Raw genomic sequence first — 26,390 nt, 5'->3', positions numbered from 1 at the left:
GTCCCATCTTCTCGTTACATGATGATACAAAGAACTAAAATCCCTTAAAATATTATTACAATAATAACATTATATAAATTATTCCCTCCTGGAGTCTTCCTGGTGTGTGCTTGTATTGTGGGATCTCGGTAGTCGAAATATGGTTTTGATTCTGTTGAAGACCACGTTCTGGAGACCCGTTTGCTTCAGCTGTCTCTTAAATGGTTTCCTTCAAAAACATCATACATAACAACAGTTCCTTTCAAGTTTCCTCAGGCATGCCCTACTTCCTCTTCTCCTTCACTTTCCCACTCGTCTTGGGAGACTCCTTCATCATCTTCTTCTCCTCCAGCCCATCTATCCTCTGGATGTCCCCCTTCGCTATCAACTTCATCTTTACAGTCCATTAATTTATCTTCTTCTTCTTCTTGCCCTTTCGTTACTTCTTGCTCTGCCCTCAGGCTCACGATCAAGACCAACGTCTGTAAAATGCCATAAAATGATGCCAACTGGAAGATATATTCCTGGGCCAGCCATAGAAGGAGATACATGCCATAGGTTGTGGCCAAGAAAATGGCGAGTCCATGGATCCACAGCTTGAGGGCTCCCTGAAAACCAAAAACATCCAATGTTACCCGAAACACAGGAGAAAAAAGCCACAGACACCCAATGGCACAGATGTCTATGATGTGATGGACCAAGTTGATGCAGATCTGGAAATGTTCAAAATCGAGGTTAGAGGGAGTAGTGGTTTTTGCGTTTTCATCCGTCTTCAGGGAAGGCAGAAACATGCGGAAACTTGGTAGAGTTGGTAATGGAAGTACCGGGAAAGTCCATCGTTTAGGTTTTTGGGGCGAGGCATCTGGTTGCGGTGGAGTACCTTGCGAGGAACGGAACAATTTGGGGAGGAAAGCCGATGGAGAAGGCCACTTCATTGACTGATACATGAACATCTACAGAGGGTTGAAAGAAAAATTGGTCAATCAAAACGCAATAACAACATATAGTCCAAAAACACTTCAGATTTCCGGGAAAGATCAATGTTAAACGTGTCAATTGGACCTTCACCAATCCTAAGAACGATGGAGTCCTGGTCTGTTCTTGACCACGACCAGTTGACCAGAAATGAATAGGAGCTATGGGAACATGAAGACAATTTTTCCCATATTTAGCTAAATATTCCAATGGTTTTTTCCCAACTGGAACAGGACCACATTGGGAATTTTTTGTCTGTCGTTACCACATCTAACTTTTTGGTGTATGACGCACATTTCTATTGAAAACACATGGGCCACGTGTACTAATAGTGACTTGCCAGGATAGCAGTGTACCACAAAATGTTTTCCTCCTTTTGGGTGAGGTCACATCCCTTTGGCCCCTCTTTGGACGTGACCAACGCATAAAGTGTCCAAGTCACCCATCAAGTGACTGTTACCCTGGCAGTCTGGGAGATTCGCCTGCTCCTCTGGGAGGACCACCATTTTTTGGGGGAGATTCCCTGAGCTCCTTGGACAGTTGGCATGTATGGTAGTCTGAGAATACCCCATATTGATCACCCAAACTGATGTTGGATTTGGTGCATCTTTAGACTGTCTGGTCTAAGTTGATATCACCTGTTAAATTACTTTGGGCCAAAATTTTACACCAAAACAATGGAGCATTTTGCAGATTTTTTGTAACAGTTAACATTTCCTTCCAAAGCCACACCCCTTTTCCACGAAGTCACTCCCACTTGCCAAGTGAAAAATTGGATCTCAAACTAGATGCACCAATATGGTGCATTTTACACCAGAGTCAATAAGCACACTGGTTGGACACTGGGTAGAGTTGAGCATGCATGTGGATGGTGGGGGGGAATCCGAGGATCGCTATTGAATGTGTAGGGAACTTTTAGGATGAGTGATATCAAACGGCCCATGATGACTCCACCATAGACCCAAGATGCCACTTGTCATGGGGCCATTAGTGATAATCCAAGCATACAATCACTGCTGTCACCTACTCAGTATATAAGTCTCATATTACCTGCAGAGCTTCCTCTACGTATGTGCGATGTATATGGTGGATCCCTAAATTATAGGGGATCTGATCAAGGGTATGAGGACTGCAGTACATTAATGGCCAACACAAGTATCAATGACCCAGGGGATGGTGACTATTCCAAACTGGCCAGAATAAGGGCACACAAGATATTGTTGGGCTGAGTAGGGTGACCTACTGTAGACAACAAGGGGTCCGGATCCTACTATTGCCTTTTACGCCGGACTGTCTACATCAGATAAAAGCTTCTGTTACCACATTGTTTGGTATCCAAGAAGGGTCCTTATCAGTCAGCAGATAGTAGTGTCACATGTCTGGTGAAGCAACGTGGGCCTTCACATGTCATAACAGTCTTGGATATGAGACAAGTTCTTTAATAAAAGTTTTCCGAAACAAGAATCAACCACTAGAAGTCTATGGGAAGATAAAATCCTGGAAATACCCTACTGAATCTTCAGAAATGAAAGAGAAACCATAACCTACAGCCTGCCGAAATGTCAGGGGTTGCTCCAACACCCTCAATTATCCGAATCCAAGGGCTACCTAAGATGTTACCATCAATCCTTTTTAGGGCCTTGGACTTCTGAATATCAATAACAAATGTCAGGAGATGGTTATTATTCAGAAGCCTTGTGTTGAAGCCAAGTGGCGTGGCATGTGAGTGCTGACCATGTCTTATGATCATGGCCAGCACCTTGGTTTACCTTTGTCCAAAAAAAAGGTTGTGACATGCACATGCTTCACGCGCCAGTGTATTCAAATATTCTGCGGCATACCATATTGCTTCTATAGGAGAATACGGAGGAACAATATGGTGGGGAATCCATGTTATAAGATACTGTGGACACATACTGTGCCCATTTATATGTAGGCTCAGAAAGGTTCCATGGCACGCCATATTACTGAGGTCTTATCCTCTAGCTTATATGGAAGAATCCTGTGCCTTGTGGACCTCACCACGTGGTGACACCCAGAGTGCCAGCGATATGAACCTGTACTGTCATGTGACATCATACAGGTTCTGTGCATATCATACTGTGTATGAACCGAAAAAATACTTCTCAAATTAAATCATGCTCCGTCACTTCCTTCCTATGTAAATATTGTATTGATCCCAGATCTGATTTATACCTTGTCCTTTGTGACGGAGCCTACAGGTCAACCACCATCTATGGAGCCTGTCCTACCAGTCGGCTGACCCCTGTACACTGGAAGAGGTCAGCAGCACATAAAAATAGTAGATCCCCTGCGGGAGGACAGATCAGGTAACTGTACATTACTTGCAGGGTGTTACAAGAAGGGTGCCGGCAGAGGGGGATGTGACCGGCAGAGGGGGATGTGACCGGCAGAGGGGGATGTGACCGGCAGAAGGGGATGTGACCGAGGGACAATCATTAAGGCAACCATACTCATGAAGATGTCTGACCGCCACCGCCGGTGGTTAGGACATCTGCCTGTCTTGGTAAACCATCAATACCGGACACTATCACTAGTCCATGTTGTTCAGTCTTATTACCAAACATGATAACTAAAGCCACAATAACACATAAAATGCCCCCCTCCCCGTGCCACCATATGCGACTTGCCTTCTTAAGTGTTTACGTGCTCCGGAGGAGGGAGGCGCAGAATCTTCCCTCTGAGTTTCGTTACTTGAGATAACTCGTGGATTTGTTCTAGCTTTGGAGTTGTCTCCTCTCCTCTTCCTCCGTCTCTCGGCACCTTCAGAGCATTGTTTTCTGGACACTTCTCCTTACGCTTTCCTTCTCTCGTCTCCTTTCACGTATTTTATCTTCCTTTGGTTTCATCGACTTTTATGCCACCTTGTCGTTCTCCAGGAGACTTGTCCTCTCCGATCTTCTCACTTGCTTAACCCCTTCTTCCCATTTACATTGTAACTTGCCAGTTTCTCTCTCCTGTCCGGCCGATTCCAGCTTTGCAAGGTTTCCAGGCTGGAGTTCCCTCTCTCCTCCACCTTTCCTTCAGGTAGGAGGTAGCTGGGACTGTGCTGTTCGCACACAATAGGTGTGGTCTGCCTTCCTCTGTCTCTTTTCTCTGTGCCTCCCTCCTCCTCTTCCTCGGTCCTCTATGCCTCATAGCCGGAATTCCAAAAAGGGTGCAGCTGCTACGGAAAGCCATAGGGGACAGCCTCCCCTGCTCTTAAAAGACAAAGGGATTTTTTTTTTTTGGAACTGAGGGTCCTCCCTTAGTTGACCATCCCTGATATTCAAGTTTTGCTGCTGAGTAGAGAAGTAGGGGGATGAAAAGGCAGGAAAGGACGGGAACAGCTGCCCACACTCCAAAATAGGACACCCTGCACTTCTCTCTGAGGTCACAGTAACTTATAGCTATGTCCTGACCACGACTGGTCACAGGCAGGATTACATAATGCTGCCACGTCCTCCTAGATGGAAGAGCTGTCCATGATAAGTCCTCGGTACAGAAATATTACTATATCTGAGCAGATGCACCAGAGAAGTATCTACAGGGGGCGGCGAGGAGGTAGTTACATCCGCCCCGGTGCATTAAGGGGCTTATACAGTATAAATGCCCCTCTGCCACTTATGAACACCAATGTCAGGTCAGACACAACCAGAGGAATGTATCCAGTTTTCTTGTGCCGCACAGATAAAGTTCCGCATGCGTTTGGGTTTTTTTGTTCACCATTTTCAATTTGTAGATGACGGATCCCATTATGGCTCCGGGTGTATCCACTATTTGTAGCTCTGTTGCTCCAGTGGACCAGGACAACCAATAACCGATGCGAATGTGAATTAAGAGTAACTAGCATGGACCTCAATTGTGGTGCACAGGATTGCACCTGATTTATGAGGAGGTCGGAGTCCTGCACCAGTTGGGGCATTTATTAAAACTGGTTTATGAAACGCCAGTCTTCATGATCCACCACAGTTATAATAGGTCACATACCAGGGGTAACCTTGCAAAGTCAAGAAACAAACCCCTGCACCATTGGTGATCAGGCCTATGGCACCATTAGGAGTCCATACTATGAAGCCATAGGCTACCCCAGTGTCATCGCTCTGCAGATATAGTCACAGGCCGCACCGAGCACTAGTCCCATATATCTCAATGAGGTTTTCCTGCAGTGTTTGCATAGATGTAGCTCTTATACAGGATACATCAGTGGGATCAGGGTTATAGTATGGCTGCATACATGCCAGTACTCCGTATAGCTCAGGGCTTGTATAGAGCTGTCACATAACCACGTTAAGTAATGTACGTTCCTGCAACCTCCAGCATTTTACAGCCTAGGTAATGGTGACCGCAGTAAGAGAATCGGATCATAAATACCAGAAGCAGAGCTAATAAGCAACCGCTGGGTGACAACTGACCAGACAGGGACAGGAGAAAATCAATCACCAGGGTTGGGGGGACAACAACCTGATCTACGAGCCACGTTGTTATATACCCTTGTAGACATGATTGATGGCTCTCCCAAACCTAGGGCAGGAATAAGAACTTCTGTAACCTGCCCTGCAAGTCTGTCTTATTCTAAGGGCGCCACCTACAGCAAGTTATGGGCAAGTCTATCCAATGCCTGCAGCAGAGACTGGGCAGAGGGTATTTTCAAGGAATTCAATGCATGGGCGTGGTGTGACATCTACAGGGCTGCTACTCCCACACAAGCGGCATCACACTAACCAAGGTGCCAAGACAGTTACTTCTTCAAACCAAAATGATCAAGGAGAGTTTGTTTGCAGCTACAAGTTGCAGCATCCTCAGGGTTTGCAACGTGACCTCACAATAGTGAAGCATTGCAGGACAAAACAGGGATCTTTAGTTACACAACAGGATCTGTGACCAAAGCCACCATATAGTCCTAGACAAGGGTGAACAGATCTGTAGTTGTGACCCCTTCCTATCACACTTCCTCTTTGCATGGTCCCATTAAAAAACCCATACCTTGTGGATAGAGGTTAAAGCCCCATGTACACAACCAAGGAATTTCAGCAGAATGCATCTGTGTGACATCCAAGTGCATGTCGTGATGTACTCCCCTCTATAGAAGCATCTGAAGACAGAACCTGCTTTATGTTCATCAGATGCCCTCTTGGGAGTGCATTGGCTTGCATAGTGCGCGTTAAGCACAAGTGTCTGATCTAAGGAAGACCACCACTCTACAGGGGTACTAGTCCCTTGGAGATGGATATAAGAGCTCTAGTCTCACCTACAGACTGGCCAAATAAAAGTGACCCATTCTTCCAGTGGAACAAGTCAGTAGGGAAGTCTGACCCTCAATGCTCAGACACCCCAAGCTTTGGCTTATAAACATTAATACAACAGACCACAGTACTGTAGTCTAGACAAGGCTTGCAATGTTTTTCCTATACAAACAGGCAGCCAATAACCTCAGAAGTGACAGTGATGTATACGCCATGTGCAGCACAATCAAATATAATGGGCACCCCTGTATGTGAACCTCAGTTTCATGGAAGCAGCATTTTGGGACACGAGCTATTAATATGACCTTATAAATGGCTGTACAGATGAAACCTTGTAATAAGGCTTCACAGGTACATATGGCGCACCCACAGTAAAGCACATGAACACATGTACAGACAACCTTACACGAGGCAGAACAAGTGTCCTGGCTGTCAGTTTAGTAGTGACTGCCTCAATAGTACACCTCTTCCTTGTAAAGCTCCTACATCATCCATACTTGACATCATTGCTATAGGCTTACATCATGGATGAATAACCCATTGCTTCATTTTAGTTGCAGTCTTCACCAGGAGTCCCTCTAACCTAGCAGATGGAGGATTTTACCACCTACATATACTCTGATGGGGGTTTGAGTCCACCATTGCCACTTAGGGGATACAGCCCATGGTATACACAGTTTTGCAACGGCACAATGACAGGTAGGACACGGTAGAGTTTTATAGACTATGTTCATTAACCACAGAAGACTCAATTTAACGAGACATTTATGACTTGTTTGAGTTTCTTTATTGCAGAACATCAGTTTACAGACTTTCATAAAGCTCCGCTCCGGGTTTACAAGGCCCGGCCTCCTACAAGCTCCAACATTTGCAGGGTCCCAGGAGTCACCTGTAAGAGGAGAACATTGGATGAGGCACATTACTACACAATATATACAGTCTCACATAGCTCCGTTATCTCAGACCATCATCTGAACACCCTGAGGGCCCATCTGGCAGACGGCCAATTCTGCTTGGGAAAGTCACAGAGACAGACATCTTCCCTGCAGATGGGAATTTAGTATAACAACCAGTCTGGAGGGAATCCGCTCGGATATAGAGGCTTAGAGCAAAGGAAACAGATTGGTAAGTAAAATCTAGAGTCCTAGAAATATGCACAGGGAATGTCAGGTTATTTCCCAAACTGGACCAAGATGTGGCCTCTTCAGAGACTATGTGCCAGAACTAGAACTTATGGCAATATCTCTCTCTCACATGGGCTGATAATGCAGATACGGAGTGTGTCAGAGCGTTTACTAAGGCATCAGACTCTATTCAGAGACTCTAGTCTTAGTGTCATCATTCACACTATGGATCATACAGCGTACAGGAGTATATACATTATAGACTTACATCCAGAATAGAGACTTGTTCCATCTTTCCTGCCATAGAGAAGACCATGTTATACCTGTGGACAAGATAAAGATCCGTCACTACCAGCCCCAGCAGAGCCGAGCACCCTGAGCATTACTGTAATAGGACAATATTCTGAGCAGCACTACAAACCCCATGTGCTGATACCAAAGGGGGAGTCTGCAGAGATGTAGCGGGATCCAGAGCAGTGGTCTAGCCTTTGTCCCTCGCTCACTTGGTAGAAGGACAGTGTCAGCTCCCAGATAAGGATTATGGTGTTGTGTACTATGAGCCCTCTTACCCTATAGTGTGTACCTACACCCAAGATTATCTGGGGTTGTGCACTCTGAACCTTCTGCATGGGCGATAGTCTAACCTTATCTACAACGAGACCTAGGGCTGACCAGACTATTTTATAGGGGGTCTTTATTACTATCCGCATGTGTTAAACGTTATAGCTTATCTTTTATTCCACCATTATTTTCAGCGAAGGAGCGTGTCAGTGCACTATGCTAAGGCTTCACAATAGTCAGAAACTTTTATCAACCACACTCAAGGGTTAACGCCAAGCCCCTCCCCTATTATATAGTCACATACCTTCATGTCAGCACTCGGGATCACTGCCAGGATGAGCCTACAAGAAAGGACAGGGCAGCATTAATATTACACTCCAAACATAATAGAGATGAGCAAACACTGTTCAGATCAGCCGTTCCGAACAGCACGCTCCCATAGAAATGAATGGAAGCACCTGGCACAGCGACCGGCAGCAAACTGTACATGCCAGGCGCTTCCATTCATTTCTATGGGAGCGTGCTGTCCGGAACGGCTGATCTAAACAGTGTTCGCTCATCTCTAATAGAATATATATACTCCTTGTGGCCCTAAAAACCTACAGCAGATATCAGGGTCAACTGGGAGTTGTAGTCTTGCAACACAGCTCACTCTGTAGGATTTATAGCAGGGGGTTTTGGTACTGCAGGGCTGTCCCATACGCTTCTAAACCAAAACCTGATCTACAGAGTGAGCAGCATGGCATATAAACATCACCAGGATCAGATCCACTGCTCTAATATGGAGGACAGATCATAAAGAAATAGGATAATCCCTTTAAGGGCCATAGAAGTGGCCAAGTCCCAAGTGTATCAGAGCGTTTACTTGACTTCATGAGATTTCAGAGACTCTAGTCAAGGTGTCATCAGTTACACTTAGAAAGCAGCAGCACAGATCACATGAGGGTGCCCGCCTAGGGGCGAGGCAGATTTTTACCACTGCACCGACTGCGCTGTAGCCACTTTCACAGGGTCAGTACCACAATCGTTACAATAACCACCTGCGACCATTACACTTTACACACACTAGCCCCCGGCCCGCAGTAGTCACCAGTCTCACCTTATGCCGACGGACATCACAGAAGACCTCAGGGCCAGTCAGCTACTACAACAAGAGAATAGATTAGTCTCAAGTGCAAGGCAGCAGCTGCTATGAGATGGATGGGATGGTCCGTCAGTACGCTGCGGTGATGACATCACAAGATGGAGTCAGTGAGGTAAGATCATCATGATGGGAGACCACACAAGAGGAGATGGAGTGATGAACACAAGATGGACTGCAGCTTACCATCTCAGGAGAACGGACCCGGAGCACGGCCTGCAAGAGAACACAGGGATATAGTACCAAGAGGAGACAGTCAGCATGGAGGAAGCAGAAACCTCACAGCATTGATGATATAGCAAGCCTTCTATGAACTGCTGCAGCCCCCTAAAGATGAATGGTACAGTCCATCCACTGATATGACCCTATTCATCCCTACAGGGTGTACCACGTGACACGGTAGATACCATAAACCGCTCTTCTAGCCGTATATCCTACCCCATCCAATAACACCATGCAGCCCTCAGCACCGATATCATATATAGATTTACCCATAGATTGCAGGATGGCGCCGATATCGCGCAGCTTCTGCTATCTAACCACCTCACTCACTGCCATCACGAGTTGGAGAGAAGCTGCAATGCAGTGGCGGCTTCTTATATAAGCGAAACAGGACCCCCTCCGATCGCGATTCTGCGCAGTTCTGTCAGATTTGAGCTGTCCACTTCACTGCCTGTCTCAAGATAAGTCTTTTACAGAGAAGAATTTGTAGGTCCTCCAGGCAGAAAAGGTCTAAAAACCTGCCTGTTGTTCCTATAGAGGAGCGGACTGCACATAGTACATAAATCAGACCGATTTTTTTTTATTTTTATTTTATTCAGGCATAGCTAAGGACAGCTTTGGTTGGCAGAGACTTCGCCGTTCCATAGTAAGTTTGCCAACCAGGTGTCGCTCTCCACCGGAAGTAGAATTCCTGACGTTGGCGCCTTTGGAGAAGAAGGAGAAGCACTGAGGTAAGGGGGGTATAATCCCAGCCGTGTATCCGCCATCCTGTCACCCAGCCTCAGTCTGAGGCCGCCGGTGTACACTGCGGGAGTCTGACGGGGATTTCTACCTCATATTTCTGTCAGAGGGGTTAGGATGGCGGCGGGAAGACAAGATGGAGGCGCCCTGGCTCCTGCTCATTCATTCCTGGGACTTAGGCGGCCATATCAGCTGCTCTGAGGGGAAATAAACCTGACGTGTTGCTGGCCTGTTGTCATTACAGTTCTCAGTGTGTCCTGGGCTGGCTGGGACCTGTAGTCCCTCAGAGTCTATATACTAATGGCAGCCATAGCCGCTGTATCTACCTGACAGGGATTGTCAATCCCAAAGCTCCTGACTGTAGGCCGCGTGTGACCAGGTGACGCCATATTGTGGCGAAAGCGAGAAATCCGTCTTATAAATAACGAGACAAAGGCGAGTCCGTGTATGCGCGGCCGTGTCCTCAGAATGGACGTAAAGGAGGCGGGAAATGTATATGGTGGTATGCTCCGCCCATTGATATAGGACACGCCCCTATTCTACGCAATCGTAAAAAGTAGATATGGCCGCTGTTGTCACACGCTCCGCCATCTTCGGGCACCTTTACTGTTGTGAAACTACAACTCCCAGCATGTCAATAGCTCCGATGTTCTAGGAACGCCCATAGAAGTAAATGGAGCATGCTGGGAGTTGTAGTTTCACAGTAGTTGGTGTGTCCTGACACATGCGGATTCTCCCAGCTCATGTAAACCAATGGAGGATTCAGGCCAAGGTCACATCTACGGCAGAGTCTCAGACTTGCAGTGTCCGTCTGACAAGAGCCGACACAAGAGGAGTTTATCCAAAACCAGACGGACACCGGATAGACCCCCGTTATAGGCAATAGGGTCTGTCAGACTCCGCAGTCTTAGAATAACGGGGAGGCCGACTGTGTCAGACTCTGCAGTTACCCACCAAAAGAATAACCCCCAGACCCCACAGTAATACAGACCTCAGTCCTGGCTGCCGAAACTACAGATGTCTTTAAAGGGATCCTAACATTAAAACTGATTTTTTTTTTTTCTGCCTGCCACGTAGGAATGGCCTTAAGAAAGCCTCTTCTTCTCCTACCTTTAGATGTCTTCTCCGCGCCGCCGTTTTCTATAAATCCCGGTTTTTGCTCGTATGCAAATGAGTTCTCTCGCAGCACTGGGGGCGTCTCCAATACTGCGAGAGAACTCTCCAGCGCCGCCTCCATCTTCTTCAGGAATGGCCTCTCTTTGCGTCTTCTTCCGGCGCTGGGGGTCAAACTTTTAGGTCTCGGGCAGAGCCGACTGCGCATGCCCACAGACCACAAGAAAAATGGCCGCTTACACAGTAAGTACATGACCATTTTCTTGTGGCCTGTGGGCATGCGCAGTCAGCTCTGCCCGAGGCCTAGAAGTTTGACCCCCAGCGCCGGAAGAAGACGCAAAGAGAGGCCATTCCTGAAGAAGATGGAGGCGGCGCTGGAGAGTTCTCTCGCAGGATTGGAGACACCCCCAGTGCTGTTTGAGCGCTGAAGACCGCCCCCAGTGCTGTGAGAGAACTCATTTGCATACCATCGAAAACCTAGATTTATACCGAACGGCGGCGCGGAGAAGACATCTAAAGGTAGGAGAAGAATAGTCTTTCTTAAGGCTATTCCTATGTGTTAGACAGAAAAAATAGCATTTTAATGATAGGATCCCTTTAAAGAGGACCTCTTTCCACCTCCCCCCACCGCAGTCTGTTAATAGTGTCATAGCTCAGAATCCCACCCCCTTGTCTGCTCCTGCCTGACCCCGCCCTCCTGACAATACAGAGACTAAATAGTATATCAGGCACCAAAACTAACAGCAAAACGAATTGGTAACTCGCACGGACCCCCACTCAAAACACTGACTCTCCCCCCAGTGTGTGCATAAGAGTGGCAGGTGCAGCGTCCATATACATAGCGATGCCCCTTGTGCGCCGTTGTAATGTGGACACAATGAACCAGTAAGAGGACGCATCTTGTTATGGCTGACCTTCCTATAGGGTAACGTCATAGCATTATAATTAATGGGGCCGTGCCGCAGCTTGGGAGACCCGGCGCAGTGCGTGATTGTGAGACCACTGGAGGTTCCTGCCCCGAACCCTTGACTATCCGTTACTGAGGCACCTGGTTTTGGGCACAGTGCCGTTCGTGTCCATAGTGATCATCATTTGTGTTATTCTATATCCTGACCTTTCCATTGTGCTCAGTAACACGTAAGCTGTGTGGCCGAGCTGATACCTGATGTGCCCTCTCCTGAGCGACGTGTACTAACCGGCAGCCTCTATGTCCTAGATCCTCCAAGTGAGACAAAATCCTATTCAGTCATGGCAGAAACCGATGTGGACAACGAGCTGTTGGACTACGAAGATGACGAGGTCGACAACCAGGCCGGGGGTGATGCTCCGGACATCGCCCCCAAGAAGGAGATGAAGGGATCTTATGTGTCCATTCACAGCTCTGGATTCAGAGATTTTCTTCTAAAACCTGAGTTGCTTCGTGCCATTGTGGACTGTGGGTTTGAGCACCCGTCTGAAGGTGAGATCTGCCGTGTGTCGTCATCATGCTGGGGACTATTGCATGCCTATGTCCAAAGAGAAGGACTTGTTAGGTTAAAGGGATTTTCCATGACTTTGGAATAGTTATCAATATGTCATTTTGTGGTTCGATAGCCTGGACCCCCACAGATCAGCTGAGCCCTGCGGTGTCTTCACTTCACCATCCCAATGCTGCGCTTGGTATTTCAGCTCAGCCCCATTGACTTGAACAGGACTGAGCTGATGTTGTACTTTGTGACCGATGAACGTGACGTCATTGGCGCAGGGAAGAGGACGCGGCACTTGTGTCACATGTTGTTAGATCTCCATTCATTAGTTATTGATGACTTATAGAGATGAGCGAGTACTGTTGGGATCAGCCGATCCGAACAGCACGCACGCATTGAAATGAATGGACGTAGCCGGCACGAGGGGGGTTAAGTGGCCGGCTGGTGTCAAAGCGGAAGTACCAGGTGCTTCCATTCATTTCAATGCGTGCGTGCTGTTCGGATCGGCTGATCCCTACAGTACTCGCTCATCTCTAATGACTTATCCTGTCATTTTCATAAAATGGGGGCTGTGGAAGAAAAGCTCTAAAATATACTAAGTTCTAAAAAGAGAAGGTCCAATGTGGACAATCCCTTTGAGTTGTGACTACCATCATGTCCGCTTGTGACATCATGTTTTGGTTTGTCGGCTTGATATGGATGCTCTTTATTTGCTGATCTTGTTCCTTTTTCTCACAGTACAACATGAGTGTATCCCACAAGCCATCCTGGGCATGGACATTCTGTGCCAGGCAAAGTCTGGCATGGGGAAAACTGCAGTGTTTGTTTTGGCCACATTACAGCAGCTGGAGCCTATCACAGGACAGGTAATGTCCCCCCCCCACCTCATGTAGTAATTGTGTAATATTACAGAGCCCGGTGAAATGTTAGCAATGATGACACCTCTGCTTGTGAAATCTACCTCATCATCATCATCATCATTTTTTATTATTTTTTTAACAGGTTTCTGTGTTAGTCATGTGTCACACCAGAGAGCTGGCCTTCCAGATCAGCAAAGAGTACGAACGATTCTCAAAATACATGCCGTCTGTCAAGGTGATTCAATCTCTCCTATATACCGTCCGCTCAAAATTCCATTTCTGCTAACCTCTGATTTATTTTTTTTTATGTCCCATTTGTGTGAAGAGACGGCCGCAGCCAATCACAGGCCTCAGCTGTGACCTCTTCACAAATGGCACGTGAACTAGTGATGAGCGAGTAGTATTCGATGGAATACCTCGCCGCCATAGGAATGCGTGTCATCGGCCGAACACCAAGGGGTTAAACGCATCGAATATTCGAAGCATTTAACTCCTTGGTGTTCGGCTGATTACACGCATTCCTATGCTGGCGAAGTATTCCATCGAATACTAATCACTCATCACTACACATGACCATTGAGGCCTGTGATTGTCTGCAAACAGCACAGAACCTATATACAGACAATTGGACCCGGCCTAGCACTGGAGACATAAGCCCAGGGACACCTGAGCACTAACGTTCCATGTATAACCCTTGTGGGTTGTCACAGATTCTCATGTCATTCAGCTCAGTTGATTTCCTTAACAAAGGTTTCTGTTAAAGGGGTCCTCCAGCCCCAGCTCTATCCTTGGTCTCGGTCATTAGTATAAAAACTTACCTCGATGATGGGAAAACTCCTTTAATTTCTAAGTAGGTTGTAAGTCTGTGTCTGGTCATGGGCTTTGTCTCATCTCCTTCCATTATTGTATCGCACTAGGTGGCTGTGTTTTTTGGCGGTCTTTCTATTAAGAAGGATGAGGAGATGCTAAAGAAGAGCTGTCCCCACATTGTGGTGGGCACACCGGGCCGAATTCTAGCACTGGCAAGGAACAAGAACCTGAATCTGAAACACATCAAGCACTTTATCTTGGACGAATGCGACAAGATGTTAGAACAGCTCGGTGAGTGAGGGATCATCGCCTAGTCAGGATAGAGCAATGTCACCCTCATCTCCAGAATGAGTGCAACAGCATGCACCGGCCAACCAGCCACTCTGGAGTGCAAAACACCCAATTTCTTGGGATCGGTGGATCATCCCCCCCCCCTATCCTTTAGGGAACCTTCGGCTCTCCAGCTGCTGTAAAACTACAACTCCCATCATGCTCCATTCACTTCCATAGGAATTCCAAGCACAACAGAGCAAGTATGCATGCTGGGAGTTATAGTTTTGCAATAGCTAGAGCTCCAAAGGTTCCCTACCCCTGCTTTAGATGGTGGGATGATGGGTTCTAACTAGAGATGAGCGAACACTGTTCGGATCAGCCGTTCCGAACAGCACGCTCCCATAGAAATGAATGGAAGCACCTGGCACGTACACTTTGCCGGCGGCCGGTCGCTCATCTCTAGTTCTAACCTCTTTAAGGATTGGAACCATGTTGTGGCTGAAGGTTGAATCCTGTATTTCTCTAACCTCTCTATTACAGACATGCGCAGAGATGTTCAAGAAATCTTCCGTATGACCCCTCACGAGAAGCAGGTTATGATGTTCAGCGCCACCCTGAGCAAGGAGATCCGCCCAGTCTGCCGCAAGTTCATGCAAGATGTAATAACCAACTCTTCACATCCCTTCTCCTCCTCCTGCATCATCCCTCCAGCAGCCCCTGCCTGAAATTGCTATCAAAGAGATGCCACTGAAACAAATCTGCAAAGCCACGGGGTCCGGGTCTAGCCGCAGTCCTGTCGTGACCCGGAACCAACCAGCCAGATGGGCTTCCCTGATGCAGGCCTTATCTCTGCTCTCCCCTCCCTTCCATCACAGCAGTGTCACCAGAGCTGGAGTTCTAAAAAAAAAAAAAATATTTTTACAGTTTTTTACACGGCACAAGGTCATTGTGTGTCTTACATGGCAATTTTTAAAGCAATTTTTGCCACCATTTTCACAATGGTCTTCCATTTAGTCAGTATCGGGTGAAATTTATCACTAAACGTTTCACTCTCGTGACCTAGACAGTCCAGCCCAAAACAAGTGTCACCCAGGTCATTGCTCCTGTGTGATACACCCGCAAAAGTATCACACACTGTTAAATTGACACGACTGCAACACCAAGCACTTGTGCTACATTAGTCAGGATAAAGCATCCAGTCCTGTGTGACACAACTGCCTAGACCTCACCTATGTGATACACGAGGGATACACAACAGTACAGCACATCATGTGACCACCAAAAACATCCCGAGCGCCAGTGACACCGCACATTCTACACAGCAAGGTCTCGTGACACGCTACAAATCCATAGGCCGCCACAGAACAAGTCACACCAGTAAGTCCCCGCACCACAATGCTGCGTCTGCCATAATTTTTTACACTCCTTTTACGTTTTTGATCCCGCCATAGTGCAGCCATTGATTTTGCAGCACTGATATTTTTTTTTTTTTTCTCACGGGACACAATTTTTTTTAATTTTTTTAATTCAGTTTTAGATTGTGTCTCGATTGTTCCTCTGCATTTTCAGTATTGTAAAATCGCTTTAATCCAGCATCGGGTGGTAGTGTTATAATCCGGTAGGGGAGAGGAGGAAAGTAACAGGGACACACCGTATGACTGCGCTCGGGCTTCAGGCCTATCGGGGGATTTTTTTAAATTTTTTTTTACACATTTCCGTTCTGTTGCGATGCTGAATTAGAGCGATTTTACTCTACCAGATTTTCGTGCTCTTGGATGAATTCAGAGCAGTCATGATTTTTCTTTTTCCTGTGACGTTTAGTTGTCACCTTTTTTTTTTTTTCTTACCTCTACGTGTCAGAGTGGAGAGTTGGGAGTGGGACGTGCAAGTTGTCATGGAGGGCGTAGATGGGAATATAGAATGACTGCTGGTTAAAGGGCTATTCCCATCTCTGCTAATCATGGCCACAAGTTCAGACCCCCCCAGGACAGGACTTGCAGAAGCATCCGTGTGTCGCCACTCTATGCTGCGCCTGTATCGCCCATGGAGGTGAAAGGGGGTAAGGAAACGACATAGCAGAGCTGAGTTAACAACAATGGAGCCGGATGTGTTATGCTGTTTCCATACTTCTCATTCACCTCTGTGGGAGTTATGGAATTGGCGTAGAGCGCGGCTGTGCTGGAGTTTGGAAACCTGGTCTGTGTGAACCTGACTAACACATAGACTTGGTTTCCCAGCCCAAACACGGTCTAAGAAGTAGCTTCACCCCCAGGGAATGACGGCTTTATAAAAAGTGAAGGAAACCGGGAAGGGTAAGGACACGTTCACATGGTAGACTTTGCAGCCAGAAACCTTCCAAACATTTCTTACCCCCGTTCACTTCAATGGGAGGTTCAGGCTGGATCTGCATGAAGATTGGGCAGGACGCCTCCCATTGAAATGAATAGGGCCTGGGTTTATTTTGGCTGTGAATTCTACTGACGAAGAAACTAGACGGGAAAGGTAGTCACAGTGTTAGGAAAGGTAATAGCGAGGGGCAGCTTATTTCTTGGAGTGGTTCAGGATCCATCTTTATTCCTCCCGTCTGTCTTCTCTCTCACATCGAATTTCTTTGCTCTCTGAATTTGTTCCATGTGAATGTGCTTTGTCTGTGAGACTGGCGGGGTGCGTGTGCGTGTATAGGATGGTTCATGTAACTCCGTGCCAGTGTTACAAGGCAGTCCTATACATTTGTGATGGGAAATCAAGGTGTACATTTTGCAGCTTTCTTTGCATGCTCTCTGTGTTGTCTGCCTTGTGTTCACTGTGCAGAGGTGTGTCCATGGAACCTCTAAACCTGACCTTTGTCACCGCGGTGACCCCTCTCCAAAATGGCGGCTTCAGAGGCTCCTGGGCACGGGCGTTATAGGATGTGACGGTTGCTACAAGATCCAGTTGGAAAGTCTTACTGACTAGTTGCCATCTTGTAGAAGATCTGTCAGCAATCCAGCCATCAAAAACTTTTTGTGCACCATCCCTCTGTTATTCTTCCTGGAAATCTACAATTAAGTTGACAACCTTAGGTTAGCCTTTATTTCTTTTCCGTGGACTTGTCAGTGTTGAGGTTCGTGTTTTATTGACAAGTGGAATGGGTAACACTCGGTTGTCGATTATTTATGCCTATCCAGGAGGAGTAACAAGAGGAATGACCTATGACCCTGTTATTTTGCAATAATGTGCTAGATTTTACATAATGCTATGAGTATACGTAGTAATATACTTACCGGCCCAGCTGATTCAGAGTCATGTGACATGTGGGTCATGTGACAGGCCCAGCTCTACTCCTGCTGCGTGGGTCGGTCATGTGATGTAACGTCGGCTTGTCAGGGCAGAGAATAGTAGCAATGGTGGGCCAGTATGTATATCATTAGTAAGTGGCTACACTGCCCAGTACTCTAGTTGCCCACATACCCCTTTAAGGATAGCTGACAGGTCCTCTTTAACGGTCTTGTGAATGTCTCCAGTCTTCTAGCTATTAGTATCTTGCCTGCACTGTCTGCTAGATGTCTATAAGATAAGATGTCATTCACACAGGTTGCTGTTTTCCAGGGTTGGACTAACCCGAGCCGAGTTGTTCTTAGTAGGCAGGTTTGAGTCACTTCAAGGGTCCCGGCTCGGCTGCAGGTCTGGCCCTATATGAGGTATTATAGGCCGGGCGCCAAATAAGTGGCACAACTTCTAGTATATGGGAGGGCTGGGTCAACGAAAGCTAGCAGAGGGGCACAGTGAGGAACCCTTCGCAAAAAGGGGGTAGTTTCGGTCTAATGGCTGACATTGGGATACAGGTCACAAGTTGGGGCATTTGGAAAGCAGCCAAACATGTCGGTGTTACTGTAAGCCCTATAAGAGTTATGGAAACCTCGGAGCGCAGTGATCTAGGCCATTGGAGAAGAAGCGAGACCGGCTCCTCATTACCTGTATAGAAGTCATGGACATAGCACAGAACCGCCATGTTTGACTGTTTTCATACTCTTAGGTAGCCGGAGACTCGACTATTCTCATCCTGAGATGGAAATAACCCTTTAAGCGCCTGTAGATTGACTCCCCGGTTCCTGGGATTTGTCCAGCCCTGGTAGAAACAGCCACAAGATGGCTAACGCTGTCCGTAGCATCGTATGAGAGGCGTCTTCATAGAGCGGGTACTTGTTAAAGTGAACTTATCACATTGTAGACGCGGCAGCATGAAGGAGTGGAGTACACTGATGCAGAAAAGATTTAGTATGACTTGTCACATATTCCTTAGGAGTCCAGTGGGCGGTCCTATCGATGACTGACTAATACAGGGTAGGCCGTCTGTCAGCTGATGGGACACAGAGGCCCAGAGTGGCAGAGATTTAAAGGAATATACACGTTATACTGAATCTGGTTCCACAATCCCATCCATCCATCGCTCCTCCGTTGCTGCCGTGTGACCGGATCCCTACAGTATTCTGTGCGTGATGGAGAATCCTTGTGGTTGTGCTGAGCTGAGTTTGTCCTGGTGGCGGCCGTACCGTGTCAGGTTGTGTCTGCATGTAAAGAAAATGTACACCTTGAGGAGTGCGCTTGATAACTTCTTATTTTGTAAGTTGTACCCTTTCTTTCACAGGTTAAGGTGGCTTCTCGCATAGCAGATTTAGCAAAATGACCCCAAGTCTTGTGTTTTTCTTTAGGGTTGGCCTTGATCTGTAATGGAGCTTATAGGTCTTTATCTGAGGACGGCATATACTAGGGGAGGAGATGCAGAGTTTGGGGATATGTAGAGAGAGCCTGTGAGTCCTGCAACCCCAAGCACTGATAGAGAGACCCGTGTGAGTCCTGCTTCCGCCCCGCCACTTATAGAGAACAGAGAGCATCTGTAAGTCCTGCAACCCCCATAGAGAAAGCCTGTAAGTCGCGCATCCCCGACCACATAGAGTAAGCCTATTATTTCTGCACCCCCTGACCAGAGATCCTGTGACCACTCATGGAGAGGGTCTGTAAGGGCTAGTTCACACGGGGGGCAGATTTTGGCACCGAGAGTGACGCGGGGAGCCGCGTCATTTTCGGGTCAAAACCTGCCTGCCACGACTACTGCGGTCGGCTCAAATGAATGGGCCGTCCCCGGAGGTTGCTGCCGGCAGCCGAGGAATCCGCCTGAAGAAAGGGCAGCCTGCTATTTTTTTCTGCTAGCAACAACATACTGCTAGTGGAAAAAAGAACGCCAGTGGTCTCCATAGACCACCATTGTATGGAGGTGGATTTTGAGGCGAAATCTGCTGTCAAAATCCGCCTCCTTGCCCCCGTCCTGCAGCCCCCATAGAGAAAGCCTGTGAGTCCTGCACCCCCTGACCACTCCTAGAGAAAGCCTGTGACAACTCTAAACAAACCCGCATCCCCAGACATTACCGTCTTCCATCCTCTTCTGCCCTCAGATGCTTTATTGCAGTTCCCTCAAAATGAAACCTATTTTGCAGAGCTCGACCCTGACACTCGCCGTTTGTCTTTAGCCTAAAATTTGCAGATACAACCATGGTAACAAACCCTAGTGACTCCTGATGCCAGAGCACCGTGTTCATCTGTGGTCACCACCCAGCAATGGACAGATTGTCGGCGATGTGCAGTGACCATAGGCGGTCACACTCTGTGCACAACTGCATATAACTGGTTTGGAGATTTAGACCCTTCCAAGGGGTTGTCTGGGGATTTACCAGTCCCGGTTTATTGCAATTGATGGATCCGGGGTGACGACCTCTTCACGAGCCCTGGGGCATGTGATCCAAAGTGACCTTCAGCTTCCGGGGTCGCTATGTCTCTCCTTCATCAATCTGTGAGATGGTGTAGGAGGGGTCAGAGTGACCCTAGGGGCTAAAGGCTGCTTCGGATCACATGACCCGGGGGGTCTATCTGCCATTATTCTGGACAGGTAAGTAAAGTAATAACCCCTGGACAATCCCTTTCAGTCAGGATGCTCCTGTTAATTTCACGGGGCCTCAAACACAGGAGACAGAATCTGATTGGCTACTCAGGGCGACTGTTCCGCCATCGTCCTAGTCTTGTGTGCGAGACGCCAGCTTAGCCTGGGAAAGCCGCCATTGTAGGACGCGCCGCCTTGATCCAGTCCTCACCTGTAGTAGGACTTCTCAAAGATAGCGAAAAGCCGGCGCCGCCCCTTATTGTTTAACCCTTAATCTCCCACCCCCTCCTCCAGCCAATGGAAATCTTCGTGGACGATGAGACCAAGCTGACCCTTCACGGCCTGCAGCAATACTACGTCAAACTCAAGGACAATGAGAAAAACCGCAAACTTTTTGACCTCCTGGATTTGTTGGAGTTTAATCAGGTGAATTAGGTTTACATTGTGCATGTGACATAAAGCGGAGGAAGGTCAGACACTAAGGGTTGGTTCACATCTGCATTGGTATTCCATCCGGGGGAGTCCGCATGGGGAACCCCCTCCCCCCAACGCAATACCAAACGCAATTGCAGGCGCTGTCCAGTAAAAGCACCCGGACCCCCATAGACTATAATGGGGTCCATGTGCTTGCCGCCAGATCTCCGCACAGAACGTCACCATCTACTTTCCGGTCCACATGATTCGTGCGGGCAGCAAGCACACGGATCCATTATAGTCTAAGGGGGTCCGTGTGCTTTTACTGGACAGCACTTGCGTTTGGGGCATCTGGGGGTCCCATGCAGACTCCCCCTGGACGGAATACAAACGCAGATGTGAACGAGGGGTAAGGGGATTCCAAACAGGACCTCCATTGTACCATGGTAGATTGTTGCTGAATGTATGGGCGCAGCTGTTGGGAACACATTGGTAACTGTTATCATTGGGGATAGGTGCTGGTGTATGCACAAATGGAGCAGTCTTTGGGGGGAGGGGTCCATGTAATACATAGTTAAAGGGGCTATCCAGTTTCCAAAAAGTGAATTGCAGATACATCCACATCAGTGCTAAATCCTCCCCGCTCCCTTTTCTTGGCTCTATTTTCCTTGCTGCCCCTGGTATCCCTGTTATTTACATGCAGTGAATCTACAAACTACATTTCCCAGGATTCATCTCTCTGAGTGTCCCCATCCCTTCTCCGCTCTCCCCGGTCTGCACATTCCCTCCCTCCTATAGGGAAATGTCACAGCTGTGAGGTCAATAACCTAAAAATAAATTGAGTATTTGGTGTCAGATTTAAACAAGGCGGGACATTTATCAGGAAGTGTTTTGTGTTGATGCCTCCTGTTATATTATTTATTGGCCTGTATTTTTTAAAAACTGGATAACCCCTTCAAAGAGGAGCCTTCATGTTCTTGGCGGTATTATATCTCTAGAGAGACAGTGCACTGCGGGCGTTAGTTTCGGCACCGATATCCCTCCACTGGGCCTTTCAGGGTAAGTTCACACGGGGTTTTTTGGTCGGGATTTTGAAGCCGTATCCGCCTCAAAATCCTGACCAAATAGACGGCTCCCATTGAAAGCGACATGCTCATTCTTTCAGGCGGATTCGCCTCGCTCCCTCCCGATTAGGTCCATTCATTTGGGCCTAATCCAGAGTGTGTGACTGCACCGACATCCAGTCCCAGCTACCCGTATTTGGTCTGGAACCGGTCCAAAAAACCCAGTGTGAATTTACTCTCAGTCTCACATTATCACTGGGCTGTGAGGAGCACCTGAAACTAACGGCACCAATATCTGGTGTATAGCGACAGCTGACTTGTCCGATGTGTTGCGGTATATAATAGCACTGACCTGCAGGGACATGAAAGGTCCTTCACTAGGGTCCTGTAGAGTAAGGAATCTTAAGACCTTCCACTTTGATATATTGTAATGTGATGACTTAAAATTCCAGTTAATACAAGTTACACCCTGTCTACCGGATCATGATGGGCGGTGGTTTAACTGCTGGGACCTCCACCATTGAATGGGGTAGTTGTCAGCGCGTTCATCCGCTCCATTCACATTGGAGGGATTGCCAGAGACAGCCCCATAGAGAGTGAATGGAACAGAGTGCAACAGGCGCAACCTCGTGCTGCGGTCAGATGCAGCCGTAATATACCGTCCCTCTGTAACGATGAGCCGGACTCATTGAGCGTCCTGTCCTTTAAGGTGGTCATCTTCGTGAAGTCCGTTCAGCGCTGCATCGCTCTGGCTCAGCTCCTGGTGGAACAGAACTTTCCGGCAATCGCTATTCATCGTGGGATGCAACAGGAGGAGAGGTAAAAACTGGGGGCTGGGTAATGTGAGAGCGGGGGCACGCGAGCGGCATGGCCAAGATTTGGGCCTGCTTGAGGCTTTCTTAAATGTGGGTGATATGCAAGGTGGTGATGATGTGTTTTCTTCCATGGCAGGCTTTCCCGATACCAGCAGTTCAAGGATTTCCAGCGCAGAATTCTGGTGGCCACAAATCTGTTTGGCCGTGGGATGGATATCGAAAGAGTGAACATTGCCTTCAATTATGACATGCCCGAGGACTCTGATACTTACCTGCACAGGGTATGTACATCCCAGGAAATGGGGACACGTTGTAATAGGGACAGCAGGATACAAGGATCCTCTATGACTCTGTCATGCTCTTACCCCCTCAGGTTCTTCACTAGTCATGGCGCGGTGTATTTATAGGGCCACTAGTGTTTCCCCAACCCTCAATTCATACTTTCTATTGGTAACCGGTCCACAGGGTAGGTCATCAGTATCTGATCTGTGGGGATCTGACAACCAGACCCCGCACAGATCAGCTGCTCCAGCAGTCTCCAGACTGGATCTGGTGAGGTGGCCCTGCAGTCTGTCCCTGTCCATTTAATATGAGAGCAGTTGCAGTACCTCAGACCACCACTATACAGTGGACGGAGCTGCTTCTGCTCTGCGTTCATAGGTCACCAGAAAGAAATGTGCATTGGGGCTGGAAAACCCCTTTAATGGTGACTGGTCTTTTGATTTTTTGTGTCTGCCATCCTCTGATGCATCTTCTTATATTTCACCTTTTTTCTTTCTTGTACTAGGTGGCGCGAGCTGGCAGGTTTGGCACCAAGGGTCTTGCCATTACGTTTGTCTCTGATGAGGGAGATGCAAAAATCCTCAATGAGGTACAAGATCGTTTCGAGGTCAACATCAGCGAATTGCCCGATGAGATTGACATTTCATCCTACAGTAAGTGCTGGCGGCCATGTTCCTCTTCATCTATGTTATTTCTTTTTCTATTGACACATCTTGACATCCATTGGAGGTTTTTCGGGTGTCTCGTGTTAGTTGTTTTATTGTGCTTACTTATATGGCGCCATCATATTCCATAGAGATATTATTAATACTATACCATATAGGGTAGGTTCTCTTTTAAAGGGATTCTACCATCAACTTTTTTCTCGTTGACACGTGGGAATGGCCTTAAGAAAGTCTATTCTTCTCCTACCTTTAGATGTCTTCTCCGCACCGCCGTTCGGTATAATCTGGTTTTCATTGGTATGCAAATGAGTTCTCTCGCAGCACTGGGGGCGGTCCTCAGTGCTCAAACAGCACTGAGGGTGTCTCCAATGCTGCGAGAGAACTCTCCAGCGCCGCCCCCATCTTCTTCAGGAACGGCCTCTTCACGTGTCTTCTTCCGGCGCTGGCTTCAAACTTCTAGACCTTGGGCAGAGCCGACTGCGCATGCCTGCGGCCACAAGAAAAATGGACGATTAGAGAGTAAGTAAGCGGCCATTTTCTTCTGGCCTGTGGGCATGCGGAGTCGACTCTGCCCGAGGCCTCCAAGTTTCAAGAAGACGCGTGAAGAGCCCGTTCCTGAAGAAGATGGAGGCAGCGCTGGAGAGTTCTCTCGCAGCATTGGGGACGCCCCCAGTGCTGTTTGAGCGCTAGGGCCCACCCCCTGTGCTGCAAGAGAATTCATTTGCATACCGACGAAAACCTGGATTGTATACTGAACAGCGGCGCGGAGAAGACATCTAAAGGCAGGAGATGAATAGACTCTCTTAAGGCTATTCCGATGTGTGATCGACAAAAAATGTGATTTTAATGATAGGATCCCTTTAAGGGGACTTTCAGTTCCCCATCCTCCTGATGACCGGGGTACCTGGCGATCAGACACTTATTCCCCAGTATTGGTGATGAGATGTGATTGTTGGGGTACCCCTTTATAGTCTCCCCCTGTTATACCCCTATACAGACTCTCCACACGTCCCTAATAACGGCCTCTGTTTGTCTCTCTCAGTTGAACAGACCCGATGAGGACGGTCTCCCGCCGCGCACTCCTGTCGTTCCTCCCGGCATCGGATTGGGATAAGCGGTCACCAGCTATAACCCGTTTGAAGTGGAGCATGGCTCTTCCCGTTTGTTTCCAGCAGAACGTCGCGCTCTCTCTCTCCCTCCGGCCAGCGAAATGAACATGGAAACCGTTTATTTAAAATTGTGCAGGAAAACCCTGGCCGAGCGGCCGCCATCTTGGGTGTTATGTTTAGTGTAGTTGACGGCCGCACAATCCCTCAGTCATTGGCAGATCCAGTTGTTGCCCCTCTGTGATTATTGAATGAAGGCGTCTATAGCGGCGCGGTCGTGTAGTCCTGGTGTAGTGTTTAGTTCCCGTTTTATACAGTGAGAATGAGATCTTTTTGTTAACTGCACAGTCTTGTATTTAGTGACCTATGACCCCACGTCACAAGGATTAAAAAAATATTGTTTGAGCCATTTTGTCTCTGCGTGATTTATACCCAGGTAGCGACAGCGCCGTTCTTGTCCACAGGCTGTGCCTGGTATTGCAGCTCAAGTCTATAAAGCTTCTTGTCTCTAATCTGTCACATTGTCCTCCCAGCAGGCAGACATGGTCCTTGCTCAAGCTGTGCTGAGGGTTGTTATGGGCTTTATTAAAGGGATTTACTAGTTGACCAATCCTTAGGACAGGTGACACATAAGACGCCCCCAAGGAACAGCTGTTGGGGATCACTGCTTCGTTTTCACACACCATGTGACTCCATGTTCACCAGTCATGTGACCTGTTTGCAGCTCAGTCCCAATCAAGTGAATAGGTTGAGCTGCGATACCGAGCGCAGTCAGTATACAAAGGTACAGCGCTCTGTGTGTGTGTGTGTGCGCAGCCCTCACCCCTTCAAGCAGCCGATTGGCCAGGGGGCCGGGGTATGGCGCCGCCACAGATCTTCGATTGTTCATCAATCTTAGGATAGTTCATCAATTATTAAGCCCTGAAAATGCCTTTAATAACAACATGATGGAATCTAAACCTCAAGATTGTGTCTGTGCAGAAGACAATTGCAAGGAAATAAAATAAAGAAATCCTGAATTAAGGGGGCAGGTAGAATGCAGGATTGACTTCACCACCTTAAAGGGGTCGCCTCACCATTAAATGTCATGAAGATCATAAAAAATGAACACTATTTGCCATAACATGCTGTAACTCATTTAGTGACGTTATGACATCATAGACATAGTATGGCGCCACCTGGTGCTCACAGTGTATATCAAACGTGCACGTCCACGTGCTGAGCAAAGCACTGGTGGACGCACATGCTCAGTCTTCTCCTTACAGGTCCTGGTCTTTGTGATCCTCTGTTCCCTGCAGTATATGACGGTATAATGGACCATATTGGCAGCTGCCAGACAGGGAAGGAGATGGATTTTGTTACGAGGGGCACACAGGCTACCTAAGTGCAGGGTTTTTTATTTGCATTGGCAGGACCTATTGCCATAGTGTTGTGTGCCCCAATAAAGTCTGGTCAGGCATTGACACTCGTACTGTTTTTGGTGGAAATCTCGCCTACAACAATCTCACTTTGATTCTAAAAAGTATCGGCAAGTTGACCATCATTTGGACGGTCTGCAGATATTGACAATCCTCCGCCATGTAGATGTTGTACATTTAAAGGGATTTTCCACAGAATAG

General features: G+C 47.6%; 1 protein-coding gene, 1 long non-coding RNA gene and 1 other non-coding gene across 4 annotated transcripts; 1 reads left to right on the top strand and 2 right to left on the bottom strand.

Moving 5' to 3' along the window:
* Positions 1-6,964: 6,964 nt before the first annotated feature.
* LOC142185417 (uncharacterized) lies at positions 6,965-9,602 on the bottom strand. The gene is made up of 5 exons (XR_012711868.1): positions 9,518-9,602; positions 8,985-9,242; positions 8,190-8,226; positions 7,593-7,647; positions 6,965-7,089 (listed from the first exon to the last, which is right to left on the bottom strand). It is a non-coding gene; the product is annotated as an uncharacterized LOC142185417 (long non-coding RNA).
* LOC142185788 (small nucleolar RNA SNORD52) lies at positions 7,481-7,546 on the bottom strand. The gene has a single exon (XR_012711963.1). It is a non-coding gene; the product is annotated as a small nucleolar RNA SNORD52 (small nucleolar RNA).
* Positions 9,603-9,918: 316 nt separating the features above from the next.
* DDX39B (DExD-box helicase 39B) lies at positions 9,919-25,172 on the top strand. Of its 2 annotated transcripts, none has more exons than XM_075259793.1 (11): positions 9,919-9,988; positions 12,329-12,561; positions 13,307-13,434; positions 13,571-13,663; positions 14,346-14,529; positions 15,052-15,170; positions 20,720-20,851; positions 22,613-22,722; positions 22,855-22,999; positions 23,506-23,653; positions 24,708-25,172. In XM_075259793.1, exons 2-11 carry the CDS (start codon positions 12,351-12,353, stop codon positions 24,722-24,724), a joined length of 1,287 nt encoding a protein of 428 aa, XP_075115894.1. In that variant the 5' UTR covers positions 9,919-9,988; positions 12,329-12,350; the 3' UTR covers positions 24,725-25,172. The 2 variants fall into 2 exon arrangements, with proteins under 2 accessions (XP_075115894.1, XP_075115895.1); XM_075259794.1 differs by having other exon boundaries at positions 9,931-9,979; positions 12,319-12,561.
* Positions 25,173-26,390: the final 1,218 nt, after the last annotated feature.

Source organism: Leptodactylus fuscus, chromosome 11, assembly GCF_031893055.1.
Source record: "Leptodactylus fuscus isolate aLepFus1 chromosome 11, aLepFus1.hap2, whole genome shotgun sequence".
Lineage (NCBI taxonomy): Eukaryota > Metazoa > Chordata > Amphibia > Anura > Leptodactylidae > Leptodactylus > Leptodactylus fuscus.
This window is presented reverse-complemented; position numbering and strand designations above follow the sequence as displayed.